Below are 12,016 nucleotides of genomic sequence, written 5' to 3'. Positions count from 1 at the left end.
TCCGTACATTTTACTGTTCCGGTGACCAGTGTCGGTCCGGACAGCTAGAACGTCCGGAAAAATATTTAAACTAAAGTGATGAACCAAAATTAACTCAAATATTAATAAGAAAAATTTAGGAAAAATTTTAAAAATAAAATACAACCAAGTTAAATGAGCCGGTGCCCTAACGATGGGTAACCTAGTGAGAAGTTGCGGTTCTCGCAACTAGGAGCCCTAGACTCGGGAGAAAATTCATAAAATAATTTTTGGGACTCTAGAGAAGGGTCATTGAGGTTCCTATGGCATTAGAATGCCAAGAAAATATTTAGAAAAATTTTTCAATCGGTACAGACAATTCTGACCCGTTAAGCCAAACGGAGGGCATTTTGGTCATTTCGCCTTCAGAGGCTATTTTTGGCCGACTTGTCCAGTTAAGTAAATAATTATTATGATCTAAAATATGAATAAATATTGCTAAAAATTGAATTGAAAATGAGTTGAGAAAAGAAGAAAAGAAAATGAAAGAAAATACTTAATTATGACATCATATGATGTCTTTAAAAAGAGCTCCACCAATCATCTTTTAACAAGCACCTTTAAATCAATTAAAAAGGGACAAAAAGGAATTAAAAATTGAAAATTTTTTCTGCTCATCTTCTTCCATTTCCGACAGCCCTCTTTCCCTCACTATCTCCATTAAAACTTTCTCTTTTTCTTGCTAAAACCTCACCCTTTACACCATAAAACCTCATCCTCACTTCACTAAAATTTATCCTCACACCCTAAATCATATTTAGACAGCCATTAGAGGGAGAAATCTTAAAGATTGACAAGCTCAAGTGGGAGCTTTAATAAGGTTAGTGCCATATTCTTTGCTTTTACATCTTTTTAATCATGAATTTGAGCTAAGTTAAGTTGAAAATTTGATAAAAATTGAATTAATGAAGCATGGTTATATTCTATGAAATTTTGGCAGCCTTGACATGAGTTAGAGTTAGGAGAATTCTTTGGTTTAAAGTGACATATTAGCTGCCCCTCTTATAAATTATATGATTAGTATAGCAAATTAGGAGTAAGATGCATGAATTGGAGGCTTGGTCAATTAGGGTTGGGTTTTGAAATTTAATTTTGGTGGTGGATGAAAATGGACATAAACTAAAGTTTTAATGGTCAATTACTGACCATTTGGCTATTGGTAAACAAGAAATGAAGTGTGTTTAGTGATAGGATTTAGGTTTAGTGTGGCTGCCCTAGGTGACCTGCAGAATTAGACATGAGTCCAGCAGGTTTGGGCAGCCATAACTTGAATTGTAGAGGTTCAATTGGTGTTTGGCCAATTGGACATCAAACTAGACACATAATGGCACAACTTTGGTGAAGAAACCATGCCCATAAGACCAAACCAAGTGGACCAAAAACTTGCTCCAATCCGGGTGTCCTGCAACCTGTTTCTGCAGAATGTCCAAATGAACAGTGATTATTCATTTGGCCATAACTCAGTGTAGAATGGCCCAATTGACCTGAAATTTTACCAGCAACAAGCTAAGATATAGACCAACAACTTTCATGAAGAAACCTACCCCAAATTATGAGCAGAACCTATCCAACAAGGGAGTTGCAGTCACTATTCACTGCACTGTAGATATGGTCAGTCCAGAAAAATTCCAATCCGGCCAGTTGTGGTTTTTGGACCATAACTTGAGCTATAAAACTCCAAATGGAGTGATTTAAAAAAGAAAATTCAACTAGACAAAATAAGGAACAACTTTCATGTTGATCATTTTACCAAATTCCCACTGAAAAACTATCTAATGGAACAGTAAAGATAAGGTATGAAAACTGAAAATTCTGCTCAATTAACTTTAAGCTTAGAAATGGTATTGGCAACCAATACCAACAAATTTTGAATGCAAAATGTGGTATGTTGGGAGTATTAAAACCAATGTACCTATTGTCTATGCAAAAGTCAACATTTTTGATTGACTAATGAAGTGAATAGTAACACCAAAACTTGAAATTCAAAAATTGTAAAACACAAAAGTGTAAAATGCCCTAGTATACCTAACAAGATTGGTTTGGATAGCTTGGCATGCCAATAGGGTTCAGTTGCGATCGCACATGGCATTATGCCATTCTGTGATTTCATGGCTTTTAGCCATTCTGACATTATGTTGATACTTGGCCTTGTGCCTAATGTTATTACAGCTTATTAGCTGTTCTGTTGCACACCGGGAGACACATATGTGACCGATGGTGTGACGGCCCGAGGTACTTGATACCCAGTGCCAGTTTACCCGTTTATCCAGTCCAGTCGTCCAGTATAGGTTACTTGGGCAACTAAAAATGAAAGTGGATAAATTTAATGAAATAATGAATATAACAAGTACAAAATAAGTAAGACTATAAATACTCATCGAAAATTTATTTGCAATAAGACATCGATACATTCACTGCATATTTATTTTCTGTTATTTCTTTTTATTTTATTATTGGCACCACTAAGCATTATTGCTTAGCGCGTTGCTTTTGCCACGCGTAGGTTCTGGAGATACTGACCGAGAGCCCAGTAGACCACAGACTGGGTGAGACCTCCTGCAGCTTTGCATAGTGTCCGTGTCACCTCACCGTCATCAGTGCATTGGTAGGACACTAGGTTTTATTTTGATATTTTGTAATTAACTTTTATTTTCTCATATGTAATTGAAACTTATGTAATGTATTTTGGTATTAATGTAAATAGTAGAAATTGTGTTTATGAATGAAAAAGTGAACATTTATTTATGACTTTTACATGATTATCATATGAGATGAATGATTGAGAAATGGAAAAGTTGTTGAAAAACATATTGAGATTTTGTTGATGAAATGGAGTTTGGGATTGATTGGAAATGATTATTGGAAGTGTTTTTCATAGGTTCCGAAGAACTATTTTCTCCATTTTTAGCCGGTACTCTGCCGGATTTTCTATAAAATTTTCGGAACCTCAAATAAATTATAATTTCAATAAATGACTTAAATGAATTATATTTCATAAATTATATTCAAAACTATGATAAAAATAAATTAAGGAAGAATAAAAATGATTGAGATAAAATAGAGTGTTCTGGTACACCATGTGACATATCTTACTCGGATATACTGTAGACGAGTAAGGGGTGTCACACATTAACACATATCCAATCTTTTGAGGCAAAAATGACGATAATGGTGTACCTAATGTTAAATACGAAAGAATGATCAGAGAGGTAACAGGAGTTAAATCGAGCTAGTTACTAAGGCTTACAACCCTTTTGAACTATAAGCTAGAGGAAGTGCTATTTGCTAATGAGTTTCAATAGATGAAATTATTGCTAATGGGAAAAGTTGAGGCTAAAGTTTGGGAAGCTATGGGTAGTATATGTGATTATATTAAGGAGAATGAACACGTGAAGTATCTTGTTTGGAATTAAGGCATGAAACACATTTCCCACAGCCGTGTTAGTTCAGATGGAACTTATAGTTTCTGAGGCTCCTATCCATCCAGGATGAGCAATTTCCTACTAAGGCTGATAGGTAATGATAATATTCTGATAGTTAAAGTTGGAAAAGGGGATACAAAAAGAATTTTCTATGGCTAATTCCAAGTGTTACATAATGTAAAGAATGTGCTGGTAGTAGTCAATCGTAAGGTTAGAATTCTCGAAGTAATGGAACTAGTAATCAAGATAAGACTAAGAAATAAAAAGAAAGTTAAAGTTGATGATGGGATAGACATCCTTGAAGGAAAAGGTTTAAGGGTGAGACAGGACTAAGATTAAGGAATAAGTACAGCAGGTTGAAAAAATATCAATAATAGCAGAAATAGGAAAAGTAAGTGGATAAGATCCAAAGGGCAGGAAGAAAGCTCGATAGAGCTAGTTATAATAATGAGGATAAAAAGGAATAGGCATGCTAGGAACACACTAAGAGATGTTTGAAATAAGTTATTATGAGATGATAGATTAAAGGAGTAGTCGAGCCTTGATCTAAGTGCTAATGTGTCAGAAGTAGGCCACATACTAAGAAGCTTTAGGAAGAAGTCTAGATATTTCCATTCCAAAGAAGGAGTGGAAAACGATAAAGTTACACTAATTAGGTTACCAAGGAACACAAACACTTTTGTCGCCTAGAAGGAGAGACCCAGTTCACTTTCCAATGTTGATAAATGATACACGTGGCCCTTGGAGGGAACTCTACCTAACTAGTTACATAAGATGGACAGAGGTTAGTCTAAGTACTTTAGTAATGACATAAATAGATTGGAAATTTGAAGTATCATGAAAGTGAGAAGATGCATTGGTACTAACCGTTAAGGTCAAAGGACAAGTAAAGATTTAGAATAAAGATGCCTATGATAGGTGCTACAGAAAACATCTTATAGAATATTGTAGGAGAAGGAACGTAAGCCATGTCCTTGGGAAGCAGAAGGTTGAGGGGTAAGCGCCAAGGTTGATTGAAGTTAGGAGACATCAAGTCAAGTACAGAGAGGTATAGCGAATACTTGAAATGTAAGAAAAATGGCCAATGAATAGTTACAAGATAAGGACCCTCTAGAAAGAAATGATGATAGATAGGACACTAAAGTAGAATTAGAGAGCAGTAGAATGTCATCTATAATATACGAAGGTTTGAAGAATAAGATATTTTAACCATCTTTGCTTAGCTGGAGGAGTAAATGCTCGCACATATCCCAATAGCTCTCTTTCCTTATCCATTGTTTATTTGAAAATTCGAGGATGAATTTTTCTTAAGGGGGGAAGAATGTAATAACCCAAATATTTTAAAATTAGAATAAATAAATTAAAAATTAAAAAAAATTAATTAAATTAAAAATTTAAAATTAAAATTTTCCTGTAATGAATCTGGACAACATGTCTGTCCAGGTTCATTACCAGAAATTCAAAAAAAAAAAAAAAACCAATGACCCCCCTCCCCCTTAAAATCTCTCTCTACCGTCACTCTTCCTCCCCCTCCGTTTTTCTTTCGACCGGTGAGCCTCCAGCCACCATGGTCGGCCGGCGAGAAGTCCCCCCACCTTGGACGTCATCGGCGCAGCACCACCAGACGCGGAGGCAAGAGAGGGAGAAGAGAGAGAAACGCGCATGTAGGTGGTCCAACTTCTAGGCGCGATTCCGGCTTCATCCGACATCCGATCGAGTCGATTCAGGTGGCGTTGGAAAGCTTGTTCCGAGAGCTTTCTTTTGATACCAATTTTGCAGCAAATGGAGGTCGGATGAGTGAGATATGGAGGAGAGAAGTTTCAGAATTTTCAAGCTTTTTGGTTGGATCTAGGACGATCCGACCGTTGGATCGACTATCCGAGATCACCTACGGACTGAGGAAGAGGAGAGGAACATTATGGTATAATCAGATTCGCCAAATATCACCGGTGACCAACAGTCGGCCACCGTGAGCAGTGGTTCCGGCGGTGGCTCCGACGAGTTTTGGGGATGATTCAACTTCCAGAGGCTTCCTCATAAATTTTTAGAATTTTGAAACACAGATAAGCTTTGGGTAAGATTGTTTTCATTATTTCTCAGTCTGAGGTGCTTAAATACAGTGTTTCTTAAATAGGAAAAATTGGAGAAAAATTCAAAAAAAAAATATATGATGAAAGTAAAATTATTTGGAGATGTTTTATGGTATTTGTTGAATTTTTAAGTGATTGTGGAATATTTTTGAAAAATATATGTGGATTTTAGTTAGATTTTTAGCATCTGAGCATATAAGATCATCTGGATTTATGGTATTTAAATTTTATATAATTGGTTGAAGCTTGAGGATGGAGGTTTAAATATGTGAATATTAAATTGGGTTGAATTAAGAATATGTTAACTGTTGGAAACTTATGGAATTGAGTAACATTTTTGAATAAAATATTCATGGGAGATTAGAAAATTACAATTCCTTTTGCGATAGCTTTATAACTTTGTTAAGGACTGCGGGGCAAATTTTTAGAATTTTTAGAGCTTGTTTGAGTGGATTTTTATAAAATATCAATTATAGGGATTAAAACATAATTTTTCAAGTTTATGACTATCGTCTGATTTGGAGGGCCCAGGAGGGGTCATATAATATTGATGAGATGTGATTGTGGAAATTGAGAATTTAAAAGTATTATTTGAATCTTTTTGCAAGTTTGATAGGTCCTAGGTATAGGGGAAACTCTGCCGAATTTTCGGCATAAATTAGGATTGCCTTTTTAAATTTATTTTTATTTGAATTAGCACTAATAAATTCACAATAAAATTATGTAGGTGATCAGGGTTAACCATCTTCCTTCACCCAATCTCTACAGTCGTTTATGGTGTACTGTGAGTAAAATATTAATTTTAATTACAATTTCAATATTACTATATATTCAAGCATACCCATGTATCACTTATAAATATGTATCTATGTAGTTAAATACTAGGCACGTTTTATATTGCATTCATAATTAATGAAGTGCCATGGATGTTGTTTGTAGTAATTTGGAGCAGTGTGCTTGCGTGTGGTATGGTATTGGATATCAACAAGACGGGTGGACACGGCTTGAGAGACACTCGCTGGGACTCGATCCTTTATAGATAAGTTGGGGAAGACACGGCTTGAGAGACATTTGCTGGGACCCCACATTTGGTTTATTAAGCGAAAGTCCGGCTTGAGAGATACTCGCTGGCAGAGGTTGGATTAAGAGAGCTGTATAAGGGATTAGCTCCCATATATGTACTATTTAAACAGTGTTGGGTGGGTGAGTACTCTAAATTGCCTTTTTGCTGCTATGATGTGGTTTGTATAAAAATTATGATGATGTTGCATTCCATTCCTTAGGATGCATTAGCTTTAGATAGCTATAGAAATTGTGGTTAAAATTAGTATTTTACTCTCTGAGTCAAACGCTCACTCCTATTCACCTATTTTTCCAGGCTACAGGAGGTGTTTTTTTACAGAGCAACCTGCTTTCTTCCTTGCAGGTTTAACGTCGGTTATTTAATTGTTTTTATTATTTTTCTAAATTTGAAATCTAGAACTCCGCATGTGTTAGTAATAGTATGGACCTTGTTAGAAATCGTGTTAATTTAAATTCTTGAGATTAATAAATAAAGATTTGTATGATACTTAAACAATTTGTAAATAATGTAACTGAGTTAAGCTAGGCTCTCCTAATTGGAGTTTCTGATAATTATTAGGTTAAGCTGGCCCGAAATAAAATTATAATATTTTAATTTAAATTATTTTTATATGCATATTGAGCTTAAATTATGGGCCTGGTCATGAGTTTAGGAACAATAAAGCTTACTACAGGTCTTGAGGGCTTTATGCCGGCTCAGGTCCTAGTGCCGGTCCAGCCCATAGGATCGGGTCGTGACATCATTATCATCCTTTTTTTGACTGAATATCAGTATCATCATCTATTATTATTATTATTATTATTATTATTATTATTATTATTATTATTATTATTATTATTTCAAAAGACATAATTAATATAATGTTGCCAGTTAGCCGGAGATTTAGACTATTGCACTGCACCCTCCAACCTGCACACAACAGAAACACATTTATTAATACCCCTTTATTTCTACTAATCAACATCCTTAATCTTGATTTGATTTTCTCAAGAAAGTTATGACAAGCTCCATCGATCCCTTTGTTCTTTCATACGTGCAGTGTATGTTGCTTTCTTGTAATTGGGATATATATTTTAGGGTAAACTATAATTTAGGCCCAGAGATTTAATAAAACTTATAATTTAATTCTTATATTTTCAAAATCAAATAATTTAGTTTCTGAGATTTGATAAAATCTATAACTTAGTCCCTCTCATTAAAATTTTGTTAAGTTACTATTATTTTTGTTTTTAATATGAAAATAATTTAGTCGCTAAGATTTTATTTTCTTAGTAATTTAGTCTTTAAAGTTTTGTTTTATTAATAATTTAGTCTCTATATTTTTAAAATATGGATTCTATTAAATTAAAAATTTTAAATTTAAATTATTAAAATATAGATTAATTACTTTAAAATCCTTAAAAATTTGGTTGGTGACAAAATCGTCCATTTATTTTACAAATGGATTCTTAAGTATTATAACTATTTATAGATAAGCTTTTATAATTTGCAAAATTCTATTTATGTCTTTATTATTTTAATTTTATATATATATAAAATATTTTCACATATTATATTATATTATTATATATTAAAAAAGAAAAAATTATGAATATGGATGCAAATTATTATTAAAATACAATTTTAAGAACTAATTTTTTCTAAATTGAAAATAGAATTAGAAACACTTTTGTATTTTTACTAAATTTAATGAGAAATTAACTGTAATTCAAATGATAAGAATTGGCTTATAAGTTTATTAAGATGTTAAGGACTAAGTTGCTTCATTTTAAAACTACAGTAACTAAATTATAGGTTTAATCAAATCTCAGAAATTAAATTGGCAATAAAATAAAATTTCATGGATTGAATTATTGTTAGATTGAAAATAAAGTTAAAAATATTTTAGTCATTTTTGCATTTAACTAAAATTTTAACAGTATGGATTAAGTTATAAGCTTTGTTAAATTTTAGAAAGTAAATTATTTAAATGTGAAAATATAAAAATTAAATGATAAGTTTTATAAAATTTCATAAATTAAATTGTAATATATCTTATTTTTTAATACAATTGACTCTAATTAAAATTTAAATTTGTAGGTTCTACTGCCCTAAACACAATTTCAGTACCCCTAAACTTGTAATCAGGATATTTTGATTTCTTATCAACAATTTATTAGATTTTTGACCAAGAAAATAGCTCCTCGAAACTTTTTGCTTTAGTGTAAAGCTAATGAATCCAATATTCTTCCATGTGTCAGTGCCAAATATCAGAATTTTACAGGTCTGGAGATTAATTTCTGGGAAGATCTAAAGTTATGAAGCCCCATCAATCATGCATGCAGATTGCGGACACTGATTAACCAATCAACCTCAGCTGGTCTGCCTCACATGAACAGCTACTTTTATCTACCTACCCAATGCAACGAAAAATGAAGTTAACATTAAATTTAGTATCATTACACAATCAACAATGGTTATAACAGTATTATTAAAAAAATAATTTTTAGTTGCATAGATTTAATTGATATAAGAGGTGATATCTGCTGTTAATTTTTTTAATTTCAAAATTTTATTTTTTTAACAATAAATAAAAGTCACAATTAAATGTTCTTATTGTCGTAGCAACTCTCAATGCATGACAAAACTAGCTTCCTTTGATGATTATATATATATATATATATATATATATTGGATTCATGTGAAATTGTTTGATACTTTCAGTTGTATGCACTGAATTATCCTCATGTGTTTCCTTGGATCTGCATTCAATGTCATATTAATTTGTTTTTCATCTTTTGGCCATTTGAAAATGTTCAGTTGTGGTCCATAAATAAGAATATGATGTATTATGAAAGAGTGATTTATTTACCAGTTGTCTCTGCAACTACATGCATGTCATTGTTCTGTCGTAGGTACATACTGTAAATATTGAAGTTTAAATGAGTAATACAGCAGAATATGTATTACGTAAGTTCTATTTCATATTTGGTAGCAAGAAAATTCAATTTGGATATCGTTGCCTTGCGTCAGCGATCATCCAGCTAGTGATTTTAATGCAGTTAAGAAAGATTTCTGCTCCATTTGAACTCAATATTATTCGGCTCAATTTGCCTTGTTTAACAAATATAAAATGGTCTTCAAGAGATTTCATGGTTCAATTGAGGCTATTAACGTCACAGGCTAAATATTTTGGTGCCATTTCATGTCTATCTTGTGCAAATAATGTGGAGTTTGTGTCTTCATGATTGCTATTTTGGGAAGACTGCTTGTATTGCTGTTTGGAGATGAATGGAATACCTAGGTTTTGCAAACTATTATTACGGCGCGGGCTAGTTACTTTATTTTATAATCATTGTATTAAAGTTATATTTTCTGGTATTCCGAATTTTCTTTTTTTTGTTTTTTTTTTTTACATCACATATCTTTTTTTTTTCCCCTCAATTGAATGTTGTTTATGTATTTCTTTATTTTTGGTTATCCAGAATGATTAGCATAAACACTGCTTTCTAGCCTTTATAGGATACTGGTGATTCACAGTTTCTATTTTGTTAACTGTTGTTTAACTGCAGGCCTTCAGCAATGCAACTGTTCCTGCCTCAACACAGGCAACTTTCCCTCACATTTTTGCTGTCAGCAAGTACTTGCAGGTACATGCGGTACTCTGAGAGTTCTGTGATTCATTATTATTAATATATTTGCATTGCCTGTACATTCAATCCTTTTTCTACATTAACAACTGAATTATAGAGAAATAGTTGAACTTACATGTTCCATTGTTTGTGCAGCCTGGAAGCTGTGACCTCGTGGGCACCATTTACCATGAGATTGATCAGCATCCATGCCAGAGCACCTTCTACAATGATACCATCGAAGTTGTCGAGTCTGGTGGCTTCCTCAGCATTGAGTCAGTTTTTCTGGTTACGCTTGGAATTGCACTTCTTGGGCTCCTTGGCCTTTGGATTCATGGTCAAATACAGAACCTTTCTAAGGTACGCTCACTTGCCCAGATGCCACATTTTTTCGATAAGCCATCAATAGTATTATCTAAGAGAACCAGGAAAAATTTAACATGCCATGTCCGACTAACCCAAGGTATATGGACTCCCAAGGTCAATGGACCAGACCCATAACACCCAAGCCTAGCACTTGCATGTTAAATGAAAAAATTTGGAAGAAGTTACAAACGAACAGAGGTGCCATTGTGATTATCTAAGATTCTAAGACGCCATTGTGATTATCTAAGATTCTAAGTCATACTTTAGATTGATATTATGATGAGAATAGTGATTGTTCCTTGGAAGTTTAAATTAATATATACTATATAGTAAAATGTAGCTATTGCTTGTATCATTTAAATGGGCACTTTTTGTTGGCCCGTGTACTTGCAAGAGATGAAATGATGGGATAAGCTGGTGGAAAGGTTAGGCAAGCAGCTTAATAAATGTTTGGTTGTGACATCTTCATCCACATGTATGTGCCTGCATCTATTTTTCATATGTTTGCTAGATGTTAGGTTATGATATCTTCATCTACATATATACCTGCATGTTATTTATTTATTTTATTTAAATTTTTTCATTTGTTTGCTTCATAGATATTTTCTAACTCACTACTTCCATTTGCTCAGAAAACAAAGAGGGCTCCAAAGGTGGAAGTTGGAACTAGGGATGCCTCAATGGATGAATGGCTTCAGGTTTGTGTCTACATTTTGATAATGAATACATTGAGTCATGGGTTTGAAACAATAATTGACATGAATCCAGGAGGAACTGTTAACGAATTGCTTTTCTACTCTTTTTTTTTTTATATATATATTTATATGTTCAGGGAACTGCATACACTCAGTCATTATCCAGCAAATCAAAGAAAAAGAAGTAGATATGTTGGTGGCCTACTTAGCTGCACCAAAGGCACTGCACAGACTTGTAACTCCCGCTTAGGCAATTGGAGGTTCTAAGAGAGCTCATAAGTTGATCAAGTTACTGAAATTTAGTCCAGGGAATGTTTGGCTGTTGTAGCATGTGAATGAAAATTTTCTTACATTTTAATTTTTTTTAAACTACAATTTTGGAAGTTGAGCCTTGTTGAGGATGACTAACTCCCATTTGAGGTAGGAAGGAGGATATGATTTTCTTGAACCCAGATTAATTTTTTATTTCACATGCTGGCTTTTCTATTTTATTTTTTTGTTATGTTTTCCATGGTTTGCTAAAACGTAGGAACAGGATCAATTGAGCGGTGCTGGGGTGCTGGCTAGGCCAACTATAATTTTGGTCCTAGGCCTATGAAACTGAACATTAAATGGTTTTATTTCTTTTTATTTTTATAATGTCTTATATTTTGAGAGGGTCAATTAAGATGGTTTGGATAGAATCAAATATCTCAGTATAGATAAATTAATAGGGAAAGTAGTGAAGAAT

The 12,016-nt window shown here is 33.2% G+C and overlaps 1 protein-coding gene across 1 annotated transcript; it reads left to right on the top strand.

Moving 5' to 3' along the window:
• The first annotated feature begins 5,007 nt into the window (after positions 1–5,007).
• On the top strand, positions 5,008–11,756 carry LOC110633975 (translocon-associated protein subunit alpha-like). The gene is made up of 6 exons (XM_058141458.1): positions 5,008–5,104; positions 5,703–5,746; positions 10,166–10,243; positions 10,382–10,585; positions 11,224–11,289; positions 11,424–11,756. Exons 1-6 carry the CDS (start codon positions 5,008–5,010, stop codon positions 11,472–11,474), a joined length of 540 nt encoding a protein of 179 aa, XP_057997441.1. The 3' UTR covers positions 11,475–11,756.
• Positions 11,757–12,016: the final 260 nt, after the last annotated feature.

Source organism: Hevea brasiliensis, unplaced genomic scaffold (genome assembly GCF_030052815.1).
Source record: "Hevea brasiliensis isolate MT/VB/25A 57/8 unplaced genomic scaffold, ASM3005281v1 Scaf1, whole genome shotgun sequence".
NCBI lineage: Eukaryota > Viridiplantae > Streptophyta > Magnoliopsida > Malpighiales > Euphorbiaceae > Hevea > Hevea brasiliensis.
Note: the sequence above shows the minus strand (reverse complement) of the source record. Positions and strands in the feature narration are given on the sequence as shown.